This window comes from Pan paniscus, chromosome 19 (assembly GCF_029289425.2).
Source record: "Pan paniscus chromosome 19, NHGRI_mPanPan1-v2.0_pri, whole genome shotgun sequence".
NCBI lineage: Eukaryota > Metazoa > Chordata > Mammalia > Primates > Hominidae > Pan > Pan paniscus.
Window position 1 is genome coordinate 22,070,209 of NC_073268.2, and position 19,668 is coordinate 22,089,876.

Genomic DNA, 19,668 nt, shown 5'->3' on the forward strand with positions numbered 1-19,668 from the left:
GACCTCCCAAAGTCCTGGGATTACAGGTATGAGACACTATGCCCAGTCCAGATGCAGCTTTGTATTTTATTTGTTTGTTTGTTTGTTTGTTTTTGAGATGGAGCCTCACTCTGTTGCCCAGGCTGGAGTGCAGTGGCGCAATCTCAGCTCACAGTAACCTCTCAGGTTCAATCGATTCTCCTGCCTCATCCTCCCGAGTAGCTGGAACTACAGGCATAAGCCACCACGCCCGGCTAATTTTTGTATTTTTAGTAGATACGGGGTTTCACCATGTTGGCTACGCTGGTCTCAAACTCCTGGCCTCAGGTGATCCACCCACCTCGACCTCCCAAAGTGCTGGGATTACAGCTGTGAGCCACCACGCCCGGCTGGATGCAGGTTTTTCATCTTTCTCCCTGAAATTAGACTTTGAGCTTCGAATTGCCCATCACTGGACTAGAAAAATCACTAGTTTTCCCTCTGGATTAATGAAGGTCTTGGTTCCCTGATGGAAGTGACTTCTGTTGTCTGCTTCTTCATGCCACTTCTAGTCAATTATTTCCTTAACCATATAACCAGAAGGCTATTTAGCCAGATTGTTTCCTATTATCAAGGAGACACTTGAAAAACTTTTGGATACAAATGGTATCGTCCTATCTTATTCACACAAACAGGCCTTACAGCCTAGTTCAGCAGTTACTGCAGAGTGAAGTCAATGAATATTAATAATTCAGCAGCTCAAGTCATGGTTTTCAGAAAACAAGTCAGCAAATTTTGACAGGCTGCAAACAATGAGTCAATTAATTAGGGCTGGAATTTCAGATATGCAGACATGTCTTCAAATGTAATGTTCCCGGAATGCCTGTTGGAATAACAAAGAAATTGGCAACGCAAGTGGAGGAGTGCGCTGAGAGTTCCTCACGTAAAATCTGACCACCTGGTCGGGTGAGTAGCTCACACCTGTAATCCCTGCACTTTGGGAGGCTAAGGAAAGAGGATCACTTGAGCCCAGGAGTTGGAGACCAGCCTGGGCAATATAGTGAGACCTTGTCTCTACAAAAAAAAAAAAAAAAAAAAGCCAGGTGTGGTGGTGCGTACCTGTGGTCCCAGCTACATGGGAGGCTGAGGCAGGAGGATCACTTGAGCCTGAGAGGTCAAGGCTGCAGTAAGCAGTAATGGTGCCACCACACTCCAGCCTGGGCAACAGAGAGAGACTCTGTCTCAAAAAAAAAAAAAAAAAAAAGAAAAAGAAAAATCTGACCACCTAATCGGTCTTCCTTTGAAACCTTTCCAAAGCATAGAAGTAGATAAAGTTATGATAAAGGGTATGATCCTAGGAAATCAAGAGATGACAAAACCAAAAATACTGTAAAACTTTCCTAACTAAGCCTTCGGGAAAACAGTCTGGCAGTTCCTTAAAGGGTTAAATATAGAGTTCCCACATCTCCCAGCAATTCCACTCCTAGGAATGTACCCAAGAGAAATGAAACTATGCAACCACACAATGACTTGCACACAAATGTTCATAGCACTGTTATTCATAATAGCCAAAAAGCAGAAACAAGCCAGTTATCCATCAACTGATTAACAAATATTTATTTATCATTCATTCATTCATTCATTCATTATTTGGAGACAGGCTTTTGCTCTGTTGCCCAGGCTGGAGTGCAGTGGCTTACTGCAGCCTCCATCTCCAAGGCTCAAGCCATCCTTCCCACCTCAGCCTCCTGAGTAGCTGAGACTACAGGCATGTGCCACCATGCCCAGCTAATCTTTTATTATTTGTAGACACGAGGTCTCCCTGTGTTGCCCAGGCTGGTTTTGAACTCCTAGGCTCAAGTAATCCTCCTGCCTCAGCCTCCCAAAGTGCTGGGATTACAGATGTGAGCCACCATGCTTGGCCTGATAAACAGATAAATAAAATGTGGTATATTCATACAATGTTATATATTCATACAATGGAATATTACTTGTCCATAAAAAGAAATGAAGTACCAATACATGCTATAACACAGATAAACCTTGAAAACATCATGCTAAGTGAAAGAGGCCAGACACAAAAGGCCACATATTGTAGGAGTCTATTTATATGAAATGCCCCAAATAGGCAAATCTATGAGACAGAAAGTAGATTAGTGGTTGCCTAGGCTTGAGTGGGTTGGAGTGGAATGAAAACCACTGAATTGTACACTTTAAATGAGTGAATTGTATGGTATTGTGAATTATATCTCAAGCTGTTATACAGCTTTTTTTTTTTTTTTTGAGATGGAGTTTCACTCTTGTTGCCCAGGTTGGAGTGCAATGGTGTGATCTGGGCTCACTGCAACCTCTGCCTCCCAGGTTCAAGCAGTTCTCCTGTCTCAGCCTCTCAAGTAGCTGGGATTACATGCATGTGCCACCACGTCTGGCTAATTTTTTGTATTTTTAGTAGAGACGTGGTTTCACCATGTTGGTCAGGTCCAACTCCTGACCTCAGGTGATCTGCCTGCCTTGGCTTCCCAAAGTGCTGGGATTACAGGCATGAGCCACCGTGCCCGGCCTTGTTATACATTTTTTTTAAGGTGTTACAATTTTGTTAAAAATAAAAAACGTGGCTGGGTGCAGCGGCTCATGCCTGTTATCCCAGCACTTTGGGAGGCTAAGGCGGGAGGATGCTTGAGACCCTGTCTCTACAAAAAATAAAAAAATTAGCCAGGCATGGTGGTACACATCTGTAGTCCCAGCTATTTGGGAGGCTGAGGCTGGAGGATCATTTGAGCCCCAGGAGTTGGAGGTTGCAGTGAGCTGAGATTGCACCATTGCACCCCAGCCTGGGTGACAGAGTGAGACTCCATCTCAAATAATAAAATAAAATAAAATAAGATAAAACAAAATAAAAAGATAAAATAAATAACCAAAACCACAAAAACCTAAGCCTTTGGTCTATGTGTGATGTGGCAGCACTGGTCCACGCAGCAGAAGTTGGACTTCCTTAATGGGTCTATTTTCTTTGGGCAATAATAGAATTGCATTGCGTGTGTGTGTGTGTGTGTGTGTGTGTGTGTGTGTGTATCATCCTCAAGCCTACCACCTGAAAACTGATACACTACTAGAACATTCTACCAAATTATGCCATAACATGACATGGACCTTGCTTTAAAACTGTCATCGGTCACTTAAACTTGCCTCACAAGCCATTTCTAGTGGACATAAATCTATAACTTAGGGAACAGATGAGTGATCAAAATGTTCTGTCTAATAAGCAGGATATATTACAAAATGATTATTTTGTATCTGGGATTACAGGCGCGAGCCACAGCACCCAGCCCAGACTGCTTGCTTCTTTTTTTTTTTTTTTCTGAGACAGGGTCTCACTCTGTCACCCAGGCTGGAGTGCAGTGGCATAATCTTGGCTCACTGCAACCTCTGAGCTCAAGGGATTCTCCCACCTCAGCCACCTGAGTAGTTAGGACCACAGGCATGCACCACCACGCTTGGCTAATGTTTCATATTTTTGGTATAGACGGGGTCTCACCATGTTGCCCAGGCTGGTCTCGAACTCCTGAGCTCAGGCAATCTGCCACCTCAGCCTCCCAAAGTGCTGGGATTACAGATGTGAGCCACCATGCCCAGCCCAGACTGCCTGATCCTTAACCTGGTTCCACCATTCTGGACAAGATGACTAACCCCTCTGGACCTATTTGTAATATAAGGATAAATGACAGTAGCCAACTCACAGAGATGTTGGGAGAACTAAGCGAGTTAATTGTATAAATAAAGTACATAGAATAGAATCTGGCATAAAGTTAGCACTCAATAAACTTTATCTGTTATGTTTTCTTATCAACCTCATAAACTTCAGGGAGTGGGGGCAGTATTTACTTTCTGGCAGACCTTTCTTGTAAGGATCTTGGACTTGGTCCTTGGAAGCAAATAGATTATCAAGGATGGGGCTATGCCTAAGCAGTAGGGTTCAGTTCAGACAGATCAAAACCATTTCTGGCCAAGTGCAGTGGCTCACACTGTAATCCCAGCACTTTGGGAGGCTGAGGCAGGAGGATCACTTGAACCCAGGAGTTCAAGACCAGCCTGTGCTGCATAGTGAGACCCCCATCTCTATTAAAAAAAAAAAAAAAAGACTATTTTCTTTCTCCCTGGTTGGGACCATTGGATTCTGTGAGGGGCCTGGTTCCCACAACGCCCTCTGAGAGCCCAAATCCAGTAGGAGAATGCAATCTTCCCTGAATATACAGACTCCGGAGTTCAGGTGTGAAATAGCAGAGCTTACCCTCAGGAAATCCATTGATACGGTGATGATTTGAGGCCTTTGGAGGTCGAACCCTGCACCCAGGATGAAATAAATCTCTTAGCAGAGAAACCTGCAATAGCTCCCTTGAGCATTCCTTGGTGCTGTGACTGGCTCTGTTTAGACTTTCTTGAACTATAACCCAAAACCTTGCTGACACTGAGTTACTGGATTCCAGAGCTGGCCTAGTCTTGTTGTGTTACTGCAACTTGTGTGCCCTGATTGCTTAATTTGATAGTGACCCTGCCCATCTACTCTCAAGTTGCAATTTGATGCCATAGAGCAACTCATGCTGACTTGTGGTCTGGTAGCCAATGTTCATTCTTGGCCAACTCTGAATCTTTCTGGTTCTATGCTGATTTTGGGCCTCCAAAGTTTATGTGCTCAACTCTGCCTGTGCCCCTGTGGATGCTTTTAAGTCTCCCTATCCCTAATGGGACTCTTGGTCAACTCAAGAGAGAGCACTTTTCTTCTCCAAAGGGAAAATGCAGGCACAGAGAAACCAAATTATTTGTTTAGGGAAACAGAGCTAGAAATTTAGTTGGGCCAGAATTAGAAACTTCAGATCACACTGCATCTAAAATATAGTAATTAACAAGACTTCATTCTTAAATAAAATGTTGCTTTAATAAAATACTGCACATATATATTTTTCTTTTCAAAGATGTTATGAGCAGGATGGTTGTTTTGAATGATAATGTATGGTATACTACATAATTAGTAGCAAAAACAAGGACTTTCAAATAAATAGGCTTCAGCTTTTTTGGGGGGGTAGGTGGGTGGGGCAGAAATACTCTGCATATCAGCTGAGATTGAAAAACAGGCAAGGAGGGCCCGGTGCGGTGGCTCATGCCTGTAATCCTAGCACCTTGGGAGGCCAAGGCAGGCGGATCACTTGAGGTCAGGAGTTCGAGACCAGCCTGGCCAACATGATGAAATCCCATCTCTTCTAAAAATATAAAAATTAGCCTGGCATGGTGGTGCACACCGGTAGTCCTAGCTACTGAGGAGGCTGAGACATGAGAATCGCTTGAACCAGGAGGAAGAGGTTGCAGTGAGCCAAGATCGTGCCACTCCACTCCAGCCTGGGTGATAGGTGCGCCGTCTCAAAAAAAGAAAAAAAAAGAAAAGCAGGCAAGGAGGAGTTGGCTAGCTGGACGTAGTGGCTTGCACCTGTAGTCCCAGCTACGCGGGAGGCTGCGGTATGGTGGGAGGACTGCTTGAGCCCAGGAATTCAAGAGCAGCCTGGGCAACATAGTGAGACCCTGTCTCAAAAAAAAAAAAAGAGAGAGAAGATGTTGACTTTTCCTTTAAGAATGTGCTCTTGGTTGGCTTGGGATAGAGAAAGGAGTCATATTTACCCTCTGGGAATTAAAAGTAACACTGGAGTGACCTGAGAGAGGAATCCTGGCCCTCCCCTTGTCATTTTGCCCAAGATTTCAGAGCCTAATTGAAACATACAAAAGCACCACCAGAGTCGCCCTCTAGCCGTCTGAAGATCCAGTGGGGTGGATGTGGAGCCAGTGGAAGAATCTGGAAAAAGCAGAGCTGGGCTTATAAGGAGGATGATGTAATGTGATAGAGGAGATGTCAGCTATACCTGAATGTTTTGACCTAGTGCAATATCTGGGTCACTGCAGCCATTCAGAAATCCAAGGAAATACGATGAACATGTATGCACAGTAAAAAAAATACTAGAAGCAGAATTACCCCACTAACCATCTATTAATTATACTTAAGCTGGTCCCCCATTACTGAGAGTGCATTACTATATAATTAAAGCCATTTAGACATGGCTTGGCATAGCACTTGCATGATACGCCACATACTAAAAACTCCTCCTTAGGCAGCCTTCTTTTCCTATCAGATTCAGAGCTCCTTTCTCCTTTTCTTGGTAAGAATGAACACAGGTAGAAAATTCTCAGTTAGGATCTCCAGCCTGGGCTTGTGAGCTGGCCCTACCTGGAAGTCTTGCTTTTGTATATGTGACGGAAGAATAAGTAAGTCTTCAGGGGAAAATCCAGAACAACCCAACTTCTAGCAACAGGTCTTTCTCAATAGCTTCATTAGCTTTTCAAAAACATCACCCAATATGATTAGGATTGTAAAAGAGGACCACCTGAGCTGACAGCACCTCTGGCCTCAAAATGGGCTGGCAGAAGACCATTCAAAGATAAAATGGGCTGTTCCAGTGGGAGTGAGCTCCCTACTTGTGAGAGTATTCAAGTAGAGAGAGGAGGACTTCCTGGCGGGAAACTTGCATATGGTGTACGTGATATGGCACCTCCATCTGAAAGAGTCTATGCTGAGGGCAGGCTGGAGTCACACATGGGAATAAGCCAGGCGACCCTCCAATCTGCCATCCGTGATTTAATTCCACAACGGCAGAATGGATGGCATGTCACTTGCTCCAAATACCAGTGCCCATTGCTTCAAATAGTAGTCCTCCTCAATCTCTGGCATGGTTGTTGACTTTAAACACCGAAGACTCCACATCTCTTACAACGACTTCTTGTGCGGCTGGCCCAGGACCTGGGCGAGGCAGTAGGGGATGACACTGACGGATGCCAGGGGCACTACCGCACTCTTGCAGAAGGACAAGACGTAGAAGACCAGCTCGACTTGGGATGGGGGTTTCAAGGAGTCAAAGACGTGCAGGAGGACGAGGGAGGCTACAATAGAGCTCAGGCGGAATGGGAGCCACTTGCTGAGTTTCCCCTTGCAGCTCTCCCTGTACATGCTGGAGTTGAGAGCCAGCCCCAGGCCAAAGAGCGTGCCCAGGTTCTTGAGGAGGCTGGCAAAGGGTGTGGTGTCAATGTGGACCCATTCTGGCTGCTCGCACCACCTCTGGGCTTTCTCCAGAGTCCACAGGAGGTCTACACCCAGTCCCTTGAGCAGCAGATAAAATCCGATGGCGAAGCTGAACAGGAAGAAGGTAATGAGAAAATATTTCTTGAGGCTGGCATTATAGATGCTGTGGATGTGGCTGAAAGTTTCTGCAACAGCAATGCCTGAGTGGAAGAAAGCATGACTGTGAGAGATAGGAAGGATTTGGGACCTTTGCTAGAGGTGGGTCTGGAGGAGTGGGTGACATGCCATCCGTTCTGCGACTGTGGAATTAAATCACAGATGGCAGATGGGAGGGTCGCCTCGCTTATTCCCATGTGTGACTCCAGCCTGCCCTCAATATAGACTCTTTCAGATGGAGGTGCCATATCACGTACAATCTCCCACTGTATGCAAATTTCCTACCAAGAGGTCCTCCTATCTCTACTTGAAATACCCTCAGAGGTAGGGAGCTCACCCCCACTATAACAGTCCATTTTATCTTTGAACGGAATTGATTGCTGAATAGTTCTTCCTTGTCTGTGTGAAACTGGTCCCCCTCTAATACTGTCTATTTTTCTCAGTTCTATCTGCAGGAGTTAGTAAGTGATGAATCTAGTCCCTCTGTCACACATTTGAACACAGTTATTCTCTCTAACCTAAACATTCCCAGGTTTTTCATGTGATATGGCTTCCAGGTTCTTCCTCAAACATGGAACCCAGTACTAAATGCTGTGTTACTTTTGTGATTACCATGAAACCATTATCTCCCTTGTTCTCAACATTCTTCATTGAATGCTGCTATGTTCCGTTCTTACAAATCTCCAGGGGAGAAATTCCACAGTTTTGTTAAGGTCTTATATTCCAGTGCCTCCCACAAAATCTTTCTTATGCTTAACCTAAATCTTGTCTTACCCTTGTTAATTGGATCTAAGAAAACACATATTCAGGCAGGGTGCGGTGGCTCACCCTTGTAATCCCAGCGCTTTGGGAGGCCGAGGCGGGCGGATCACGAGGTCAGGAGATCAAGACCACGGTGAAACCCCATCTCTACTAAAAATACAAAAAATTAGCCGGGCATGGTGGCGGGCGCCTGTAGTCCCAGCTACTCGGAGAGGCTGAGGCAGGAGAATGGCGTGAACCCAGGAGGTGGAGCTTGCAGTGAGCCGAGATCGCACCACTGCACTCTAGCCTGGGCGACAGAGCGAGACTCCATCTCAAAAAAAAAAAAAAAAAAAAAAAAAAAAACATATTCAAAACTCTGAACCTATAAAAGAGATCAACTGCAGTTATCTATTAGGTTTGCAAATGAATGTATTTAAATGAACAGCTTTCCTAGGACATCATGTTAATTTGTTAAATTTGGCAGATTCCCTGAAAAGTAAATTAGGGCCTGTTGAAGACCAGTAAGAAATAAAGATTGTAAAAAGCTCTGAGATTTCAAGCTAATTCAATTTGGTGCGTTAATTTGATGTATAGTAACTTCTACACAATTCATTCTGTAGATCTGGGCACTCCTATAGAAATTAATCATTTCAAGTTGCTCATTCTTGACTTTCAACCCACAGAAATGCTAAGAGTACTGATTATACACAGGATGTGGCTGGAATGCTGGGATTTTGTCCTGATTAGGGGGAGAGACGGAATGGGGTTTGGGGGAGGAGGAAGGGAGTCAGATCAGCCCATACCTGACAGGACTCCAGCAACAACTTGATGAGGAAAATGAGCAGCAAGGTAGATTCGTGACAGACAGACATTCAGCTGCACAGCCCAGAATCCCAACCACAAAATGACATTCAAGCACCTGCAACAGAAGAGGCAACCATAACAGAACACAGGTGCAGATCCTTCAGCAAAGAAAACAGCCCCTGCAGAAATGTTGGAGCCTGGCAAACTTAGGTGCTCTCAGTGGAATTTTTGTAAATTAAAGCCGGTACTCAAAAGTCCAAAGATGCCTGTTGGGGGCTGGGTGCAGCGGCTCAGACCTGTAATCCCAATACTTTGGGAGGCCGAGGTGAGAGGATCACTTGAGGCCAGGAGTTCAAGACTAGTCTGGGCAACATAGCAAGACCCCTGTCTCTTTAAAAAAGATCAAAATTGACCAGGCACGGTGGCTTATGCTTGTAATCCCAGCACTTTGGGAGGCCGAGGTGGGTGGATCACTCGAGGTCAGGAGTTTGAGACCAGCCTGATCAACAGGTGAAACCCCATCTCTACTAAAAAAAAATTACAAAATTAGCCAGGTGGGGTGGCTCACGCCTGTAATCCCAGCTATTTGAGAGGCTGAGGCAGGAGAATTGCTTGAACCCAGGAGGTGGAGGTTACAGTGAGCCGAGACTGCGCCACTGCACTCTAGCCTGGGCAACAAGAGCAAAACTCCGTCTCAAAAAAAAAAAAAAAGGCCAGGCGCGGTGGCTCATGCCTGCAATCCCAGCACTTTGGGAGGCTGAGGTGGATGGATCACTAGGTCAGGAGTTCAAGACCAGCCTGGCCAATATGGTGAAACCCCATCTCTACTAAAAATACAAAAATTAGCCAGGTGTGGTGGCACGTGCCTGTAGTCCCAGCTACTCGGTAGGCTGAGGCAGAAGAATAGCTTGAACCCAGGAAGCGGAGGTTGCAGTGAGGCGAGATGGCGCCACTGCACTCCAGCCTGGGCAACAGAGCGAGATTCCGTCTCAAAAAAAAAAAAAAAAATGCCTGTGGCAAGTGGTTAACCCTTGTGTATATGAATTTTAACTTCCCTATTTTATCTGTTTGATAATTAAGGATTTGCATGGGCTGGCGCGGTGGCTCATGCCTGTAATCTCAATATTTTAGGAGGCTGAGGCAAGCCAATTGCTTGAGATCAAGACCAGCCTGAGCCTGGGCAACATAGCAGAACTCTGTCTCTACAAAAAGATACGAGAAATTAGCTGGGTGTGGTGTGTGGCCTGTGGTCCCAACTACTCAGATGGCTGAGGTGGGAGGATCGCTTGAGCCTGGGAGGCAGAGGTTGCAGCGAGACATGATCGCGCCACTGCACTTCAGCCTGGATGACAGAGCGAGATTGCGTCTCAAAAATAAAAATAAAGAGGATTTGCACTGTGGCTGCACACCCGGAATTCTCTGTAGTAGGAATATCTTCTGTTTCTCTGGTTATTTTAACCTGGATGGGTGACTCTGTGGTTGGTACAGACATGGGTTTTTATTTAAGCCCTGCTGCTACTTCACTACCTGATTTTTATAAGTCCCTTCATGGTGTTGGGCCTTGTTTCCTTATCTGTAAAACAACGGATTGCACTACTGGATCCCTTTCAGCCCAAACATTCCCTGACTCTGAGGTTTACCCCTATCCAAAGTGCCACAACTCTTAATCAGCGGCTGCCCAGGTGTGGGAGCGGGCTAGGGGGATGTGAGGAAGAACACGTGGTGTGTCAGCTACGGAGAGAGCCGCCTCCTGCCCTCCACCACCTACACCCCAGTGATGAGTTCTTACCGAAATCTGTAGGTCGGCTTTATCTTTCCCCGAAAGATGGAAAGAGTAGATGTGACCATCACGTAGTATACACCTGCTGTGCCCATGGCATGGCCAGAGGGGCTCCCTAAAGGGCAGGAAAGAGAATGGAGTAAAGGTGAAAAGGTCCTCATCTGGGAGACAGTGCTTCATCTACCCAGCCACCCAGCCATCCCCCTATCCACCCATCTACCCATTCATCCATCCATTCACCCCCCATCCATCCGTTCACCCCCCATCCATCCACCCATCTTACCATCCATTCGTTATCCATAATTCATTTATTTAACAAATTTCCATCTCCTATGCACCAAGCATTGTGCAAGGCTCTGGGAATACAATGGTGAGCAAAGCCAGAGAGGGGCCCTGCTCTTGCAGTTTAATACAGTCTGGAGATTACACAAAGAATCAGCATACTGGGCGTACAATTACAAACTGATCTGCCCTCCACATCTTCTGTTCCTTCTCTCCTTGCACACTCTGTTCTGGCTACACTGGCCTCATTGCTTTCCTTTAAACACACCAAACACGTTCCCACCTCAGGGCTTTTGCATTGCAATCTTCTCTGGCCAGACAGCCCTTCACAGCTCTTCTGCCAGAAACTTACTTCCTCACATCCTTGAAGACTTGACTCAGATCTCATATTCTCAGTGAGTCCTACTCTGACCACGCTATTTAACCCTGCCTGCAACCAGTTCCGTTTTTTTGTTTGTTTGTTTTTTGTTTTTTTAGAGACAGTGTCTTGCTTTGTCTCCTAGGCTGCAATGCAGTGCCATGATCATAGCTCACTGCAGCCTCGACCTCCTGGACTCAAGCAATCCTCCCGCCTCAGCCCCCTGAGTAGCTGGGACCACAGGTGCACACCACCACATCCAGCAAATTTTTTAAATGTGTTTTGTTTGTTTGTTTGATTGTTTTTGCCCAGGCTGGTTTTGAACTCTTGGGCTCAAGCAATCCTCCTACCCTTGGCCTCCCAAAGTGTTGGGATTATAGGTGTGAGCCACCATGGCCGGTCTGGTTCCCATCCCATTCTTAATTCCTCTACCCTGAGAGATAGAGGGTCCTGAGATGTGCCGCCCAGACCTCCCTCCTGAACTGCAGGACTTATTTCGTAGCTGTTGAGAGTGTGATGGTAGATGGCTCTCTGCTCTCAGCCTTCTCCCGGCATTGCCCTGGGCTAAAGAGAGTCGCCTTGATCAAGGTTACGCTCTCCCCAGGGTCTGATTCCCTTGTCCCAACTCGGGCCAACTCTGAGGAGCCATCCCCAGCTTCAGAGCTCGCTGTGGGGTTGGATGAGGCAGAATCACAACCGGACTTCTCCTTCTGCCCTGTTTCTGTTCCTTCCCTTCTACAAGTATAGTTCCCCAGAGTATCTAAACTCCTGCACGTGAATCTCCATTTCAGCCTGCTTTCCAGGGAACCCCATAGATAAATAAAGGCTTTCTTCCCTCCCTCCCTTCCTCCTTCCCTTTCTTTCTCCCTTCCTTCCTCCCTCCCTTCTTCTTCCTTCTAACACTAACTAATTATATACCTTGGGTAATTCGTTTAAACTTTTTTTTTTTTTTTTCCTGACAGAATCTTTCTCTGTCACCAAGGCTGGAGTGCAGTGGTGTGATTTCAGCTCACTGCAACCTCTGCCTCCCGGGTTGAAGTGATTCTCCTGCCACAGCCTCCTGGGTAGCTGGGATTACAGGCGCCCGCCACCATGCCTGGCTAAGTTTTTGTATTTTTTTATTAGTGACGAGGTTTCACCATGTTGGCCAGGCTGGTCTCAAACTCCTGATATCAGGTGATCCACCTGCCTCGGCCTCCCAAAGTGCTAGGATTACAGGCGTGAGCCACCGCGCCCGGCCTACTTTCTGAGCCTTAGCTACTCTACCTAAGGGGCAAAGATAATAATTTGCTTCTGTTAAGACAGAGGACTAAATCAAATAACCTCTTAAAGCCACTTTCAACTTTCCAGTCTGTGCCTCCATTAATTTCAGGGAGAAATTCATCCTTGATAACAAGCTGTTATGATGAAAGCAAACATATTTCTACAAAAGATGTTTGGTCCTTCTTTCCTTCTCCTTTCCTTCTCTTCTTCTTCTTCTTTTTTTTTTTTTGCCTATAAACAATCATTTTCTAGTATTATATGTGTGTGTGTGTGTGTGTATATATATATATATATATATATTTTTTTTTTTCAGATGGTGTCTCATTTTGTCGCCCAGGCTGGAGTGCAATGGCGCAATCTTGGCTCACCACCTCCCAGGTTCAAGCGATTCTCCTGCCTTAGCCTCCTGAGTAGCTCAGATTACAGGCATGCACCAGGACACCCAGCTAATTTTTGTATTTTTAGTAGAGACAGGGTTTTGCCATGTTGGCCAGGCTGGTCTTGAACTCCTCACCTCAGGTGATCCACCCGCCTCAGCCTCCCAAAGTGCTGGGATTACAGGGTGAGCCACCGTGCCTGGCCTATCCTACATATTAATAGTTTACTTTTTTTTTGAGACAGAGTCTCGTTCTGTCATTCAGGCTGGAGTGCAGTGGCCCGATCTCGGTTCACTGCAACCTCTGCCTCCCAGGTTCAAGCGATTCTCCTGCCTCAGCCTCCCAGGTAGCTGAGACTACAGGCGTGTGCCATCACGCCTGACCAATTTTTCCATTTTTAGTAAGACAGGATTTTGCAATGTTGGCCAGGCTGGTCTTGAACTCCTGACCTCAGGTGATCTGCCTACCTTGGCTTCCCAAAGTGCTGGGATTACAGGCATGAGCAACCACAACTGGCCTAGTTTACTTATTTATTATAATTTTTGTATATTTCACCTCCTCTATTCAGATTTCAGCTCCACAAGGGCAGGGATCTTTGTGTCTGTGTTGTTCACTGACAGAGGTATCCCTAGCACATAGAACAGTGTATAGCTCCCAGTAGGTGCTTGGTAAGTAACAGCTGAATGAGTGAATATGCTCTGAGGTAAATGCGTGGTCTGTGAGAGCGAATAACTAAGGGACCTTCCCTAGTTTTGGGGTCAGGGAAAGGGTCTCTGAGGAAGGGATGCTAGTACCTTAGAGAGTACTAGTCTTAGAGGGCAGCTAGACTTTAGGGTGAGGGAGGGGCTTCCTATTACATACTGAAAATGAAATCTATCATTTGATTTGACAGTAACCATCTGGCTGTAACTAATAAAACGTAGGCACAGAGAGGGCGAGGGATTGGACGGTCAGCTCAGGAGGGCACATCCAGTGGGCCAGGCCATTGGGAAGGACCCCCAGAAGCTCAGGCTTCTGCCCCCTCCTTTCTCAGGACACAGTGCTGCAAGGCGGTGACTCTCACGAGCCCTTTGCCCATGGGTGCCCGTGCCTCTCTGGACTCCATCCAGGTTCTGTAACAGGCAGATTTCCAATACTACTGTGCTATTCAGGAAAGTATTGCAGAAGTGAATTAATTTGTGCCAATTGAAGAGCATGACAAAAGTACAAAGGAATGGCTCTCCTCATGTCCCCTCAAGGTCAGTTTCATCCGTAACAGATAAACGAGGTCCACCCAGCTTCTGTCTGCAGGGGCTGGGACTCTTACCGGGTCCAGTCTCACAGGTTACAGGGAACTGCTTTATCAGGGGCGCGGAAGTGTTGCTGTAGTAGTCGGTATCCAAAACCCACCAGTATGGACGCTGTCCAAAGAGAATCCTATGCAAAAACAGAACAAGTTTCTGGGGTTACTGAATGAATGCTTTTGCCCAAAGCCTACACCTTCAAGAAGAGTGTAGCCTGAGAAGGATTTCACATGTTGCCTCTAGAAGGGAGAACTGGGTGGCTGGGGAGAAGTGTGAGAGGGAGATATTTCATGACACTTCCTTATGTATGTAACTTTTGCATTTTGAACTGTTTGAATGTATTATCTTTTTTTTTTTTGAGACAGGATCTGGCTCAGTAACCCAGCCTGGAGTGCAGTGGCACAATCTCGGCTCATTGTGACCTCTACCTCCTGGGATCCTCCCACCTCAGCCTCCTGAATAGCTGGGACTACAGGTGTGTGCCACCACATCCAGCTAGTTTTTGTATTTTTAGTAGAGACGGGGTTTCACCATGTTGCCCAGGCTGGTCTCCATCTCCTGAACTCAGGCAGTCCTCCCACCTCAGCCTCCCAAAGTGCTGGGATTACAGGCATGAGCCACTGTGTCTGACTGTATGATCTATTTAAACACAAATAATGAAGCCCAAGATTCTGAACTCCAGGCAGGCGCGGTGGCTCACACCTGTAATCTCAGCACTTTGGGAGGCCGAGGCAGGCAGATCACATGAGGTCAGGAGTTTGAGACCAGCCTGGCCAACATGGTGAAACACCGCTTCTACCAAAAAATATAAAGAATTAGCCAGATGTGGTGGCACGTGACTGTAATCCCAGCTACTCGGGAGGCTAAGGCAAGAGAATCACATGAACCTGGGAGGCGGAGGTTGCCGTGAGCCGAGATTATGCCACTGCACTACAGGCTGGGTGACAGAGCGAGACTCCGTCTCAAAAAAAAAAAAAAAAAAGAAGTATTTGTCCCGGAAGAATGCATATGGAACTACAGTTTGAAACTTGGACTTGCATATACCATGGGTTCCCTCAGGCCTCAGGGAATCTTGCATTTCCTCTGACATCAGAGAATGCACTCCAGCCCCTAGGACGAGCCCCCCCAGGAAACATGGCCTGCATTTCCATCAGAATTGCTCTCTGTAAGGATGTATATAGCTTCAGATGCTTGTTCTGTATCCTCTCTACTTTGAAACAGAGTATCTCAGACAAACCACTTCCCCTTTAAAAGTACTAGATATATCTTTCACTGTGGAAATAGGTGTCAACCGCCAGTCAGGATGCCTTTTATCCCCTGTGATGGTGGAATAGTGATTTCTCACCGAAATCAGGGAGAGCCACTAACTCTGGCCTCTATCAACCCAGAGAGATTGCATGGTTCTTCAATGGAGATCAGATGTTTGGAATAACACTTCATCTTTTTATTTTTTAGAATCTTGCAGCTGGGTGTAGTGGCTCACGCCTGTAATCCTAGCACTTAGGGAGGCCAAGGCAGGCAGATCATGAGGTCAGGAGTTCAAGACCAGCCTAGTCAACATAGTGAAACCATGTCTCTACTAAAAATACAAAAAAAATTAGCTGGGCATGGTGGCGGGCACCTGTAATCCCAGCTACTTGGGAGGTTGAGGCAGGAGAATCACTTGAACCGGAGAGGCAGAGGTTGCAGTGAGCTGAGATTGCACCATTGCACTCCAGCCAGGCAACAATGCGAGACTCCGTCTCAAACAAACAAACAAAAGAAAGAAAGAAAGTGGCCAGAATGGGAATGTTTACGTGATAGAAATTGGCAAATGCTAAACTCAGGGCTTTCCCCCTGCTCCCCAGAGAGTCAGTTTATCAGCACTGGACGTAACATAGTTCATAAGAGCATTGCCGCGGAAGCCAGCCTGCCTGCCTGGGCTTCCATCCTGGCTCGGCATGTACTAACCTTGTTGGCCTAATCATTTAACTCAGCACCTTGGTCTCTGCATCTACTGTTTCTGTAAATAGCAGTAACTACCTCACAGAAAAGCACATAGCACATGGACTGGCACACACTGTTTAATAAATGTTAACCCTGATTATTATTAAGCTGCCAGAGATAACCTATTTGTAGATTATAAAACAGAAACTCAGATAACTGATATGACTTGCCAAGGACATGTAGTTGGTGGGTGGCAGAACGAGGGCTGGAGCCCAGTTCCCAGGGTGACTTTTCATTACCCCACAAAACAGGCTGTTGAATCATCTGTGTGTTTCCTTTTTTCATACAGCATACATCATCTATCTTTTTTTTTTTTTTTGAGACAGGGTCTTACTCTGTTGCCCAGGCTGGAGTGCAGTGGCATGATCTCGACTCACTGCAACCTCCTCCGCCTCTCACCTCAGCCTCCTGAGTAGCTGGGACTACAGCGCCAACACGCCCAGCTAATTTTCGTAATGTTTTTGTAGAGATGGAGTTTCGCCATGTTGCCCAGGCTGGTCTTGAACTCCTGAGTTCACCCAGGAGTGATTTGCCCACCTTGGCCTCCCAAAGTGCTGGGATTACAGGTGTGAGCCACCATGCCTGGCCCCATACATCTTTCTTTATGTTACCTCTTCTGCTTCATACTAATAAAACTCTTTGCTCAAAGCCTATATAACTCAGACTTTTCACGAAATTCAACTGTCCTACCCTTTAACCCATATGAAATAGGCTTTCCTGTATTTTCAACTCACTGGTAGGATTTTTTCTGTCTTCTCCCTTTATGTAGATGATCCAAAGTCAGAGAGAGGGGTTGGGAGCATGAGTAGCCCGTGGCTTCCTGAATAGCCTGGGGGAAAGCAACTTCTGATGGACAGACATTGCGAGAGCGAATGCCAGCCTCTTTTCTTGCCGATCTCCTCTCTATATGGTTCTTACCACTTAAAGACGAGGTTGAGCCAGTCTCCAATCACAGCTACCCAGAGGAGTTTAATGCCCACAGCTTCCTGAAGATGGAACCAGATGGGGAAGAGGACGTAGAAGGCATTCCTGAGGTCTGCGATCACGGACACCAAGATGAACCAGTCCTGGGAGTCTTGGTAATTCACCTGGAGGTAATGTGTTGACTGGATCCCAAAGTCATGGAGAACATTCATTCCTTCCTCCATCCTCATTTCCTTGGCACCTCAGGAAGATGTCAGCAGAGCCCTTGCAGTTATTCCAGGCTTGGTGGTGATTGCTCTGCTATGAGTCTGTGCCTTGCCCCTGTTTTATATGCCCTGTATCCAGTATTCAGGTCAACCCAGCCCTGATCTTTGGACTCAAAAACCACGTTTGTCTAAAATGTATTGATCAAAGGTGCATCACCAGTAGGTTGATGCAAACATGTTCAGGGTGATTTACGTAAAATAGAAAAACAGGCACACAAAAACAGCCTGATCGGCCATGTACTCAGCAGGGCCAATGATTAACTTTGGCATGCTTCTTGGCAGTGCAAGGGTCTGCCCTCCTGGTCCCCGAAACCAGGCCAGAGACACAGGACAGAGTCTACATCCACGATGATTCTTGCAAAGATGTCAGATTTTCTATGCCTGCAACTGCACTTATTTGGGGACAAAGAAAAATCTTGGTGCTCTAGCTACTCAAGTTTTAAGTTCTTAATTTTAAAATTAGTAAAGTTCTGGCTGGTTGTGGTGGCTCACACCTGTAATCCCAGCAATTTGGGAGGCTGAGGTGGGAGGATCCCTTGAAGCCAGGAGTTGGAGACCAGCCTGGGCAACAAAGCAAGACCCTCGTTTCTACATAAAAATTTAAAAAATTGTTTTGGTGTGTGTGATGGTGTACCCTTGTAGTCCCAGCTATTCAGGAGGCTGAGGCAGGAGGATTGCTTGAGCCCAGGAGTTGGAGTCTGCAGTGAGCTATTGTCCCACCTCTGCACTACAGCCTGGGCAATCGAGCAAGACCCCAGTCTCTAAAACAAAACAAAAGAAAAACAACAAATAAAATATAAAAACTTCTATTATATTGGGGACTATCATCTTGCTGGTCTTTCCTTAACTGTATTAGAGTCTAGGGTCTGCCTCTGGTTTGGGAGATCAACCCCCTTCCTGGTATTGGCCTCATGTCTCTTAGGGCCAGAAAGTAATCGTTTTTGAATGCAGTGATTAATTCATTTAATGACCTTAAAGTTACAGCCCTTGGTGTTGTTTTCTTTTTTAAATTTTCTCTCTCTTTTTTTTGAAACAGGGTCTCACTCTGTCTCCCAGGCTGGAGTGCAGTGGCATAATCACGGCTCACTGCAGCCTCAACCTCCTGGGCTAATGTGATCCTCCCACCTCAGCCTCCTGAGTAGCTGGGACCACAGGCACATGCCACCATGCCTGGCTAATTTTTCTATCTTTTGTAGAGATGGGGTTTTTCCATGTTGCCCAGGCTGGTCTTGAATTCCTGAGCTCAAGAGATCTGCCAGTCTTGGCTTCCCAAAGCTCTGGGATTACAGGTGTGAACCACCATGAGTTAAAACCGGCCAAGTGTTTTAACTCATATGTTTAAGCAAAATAATGAATGTATAGTCTTACCGTGCAACAATATGATGAATGTATGGTTCCAAATAAGAATACCAGCAAAATGGTAACTGGAGACTTAAAGAGTTTGAAACTTTCAGTTATTTTTGAAAAAGGGCTTCTATATCTTGAGCTTTCTTATACATATGTGTGTAGATATACAAAAGAAAGCTCAATATACACTGTGTGTGTGTGTGTGTGTGTGTGTATGTATACTATATATCAGCCTACAAATAGTAGAGAGACCAAAACCCTAACACTTGGGTCACGGAGGACTGTGAAAGGAACCAGGGAATGAATCAGGTAACGAATTCATGCATTTTAAAAAATAGGGCTATTTAATCATGCTTCATATCACTATTATTTATTATTTATTTATTTATTTTCGTAGAAACGGGGTCTCACTATGCTGCCCAGGCTGGTCTCAAATTCCTGGCTTCAAGTGATCCTCCCGCCTCAACCTAGCAAAGTGTTGGGATTACAGGCATGAGCCACTGCCTCCAAATTCATGCATTTTTTGAGGATAAGAGCCAGGGGGAATAAAATGTTTAAAAACTTGCCTGAATTTCCCATCATTAAGTCCATATTGACATGTAAGGGGTAGCTGGGGACAGAAAAAAGTAACTCAGAGCTAATGAATCTGTGGCAAAAGTTGACAGCATTCCATGCTGGAAATGATTAAAACATCCTCCAGGAGGTATGACCTGGAGTCTCCTCCCCACCCGACCAAGGGCTCGCACCCAGCCCATGCTGACTCCAATTGTCCTTGACTGCATGGTTTCTGCTGGTCCAAGCAACTTTCTCCTGCCACGCCTAACCTTGGAGAGCAGGTAATGTGTTGGTGACTGTGGGTGGGTGTAAAGTAAGCCCATGCGTGGCAGGCAGTGCTGGGGCGTGGGGTATATGTGATCTGCACTGTCAGGGCTGCTGGGCCATAGGTAGGGAGCCTCCCTCTACCCAGATAAGCCTCTGTTGTGGAGTAACTATTGCAGTGACCTCTGGGATGAGAGTTTCTAT

At 46.1% G+C, this 19,668-nt stretch overlaps 1 protein-coding gene across 2 annotated transcripts; it reads right to left on the reverse strand.

The window, feature by feature from the left end:
• Positions 1-1,943: 1,943 nt before the first annotated feature.
• G6PC1 (glucose-6-phosphatase catalytic subunit 1) lies at positions 1,944-17,334 on the reverse strand. 2 transcript variants are annotated; one of them, XM_003813919.6, is made up of 5 exons: positions 17,027-17,334; positions 14,146-14,255; positions 10,569-10,674; positions 8,779-8,894; positions 1,944-7,275 (listed from the first exon to the last, which is right to left on the reverse strand). In XM_003813919.6, the coding sequence occupies exons 1-5, from the start codon at positions 17,260-17,262 to the stop codon at positions 6,764-6,766; spliced, it is 1,080 nt and encodes a 359-aa protein (XP_003813967.3). In that variant the 5' UTR covers positions 17,263-17,334; the 3' UTR covers positions 1,944-6,763. The 2 variants fall into 2 exon arrangements, with proteins under 2 accessions (XP_003813967.3, XP_008964756.1); XM_008966508.4 differs by having other exon boundaries at positions 7,110-7,275; positions 10,569-10,591; positions 14,140-14,255; positions 17,027-17,262.
• Positions 17,335-19,668: the final 2,334 nt, after the last annotated feature.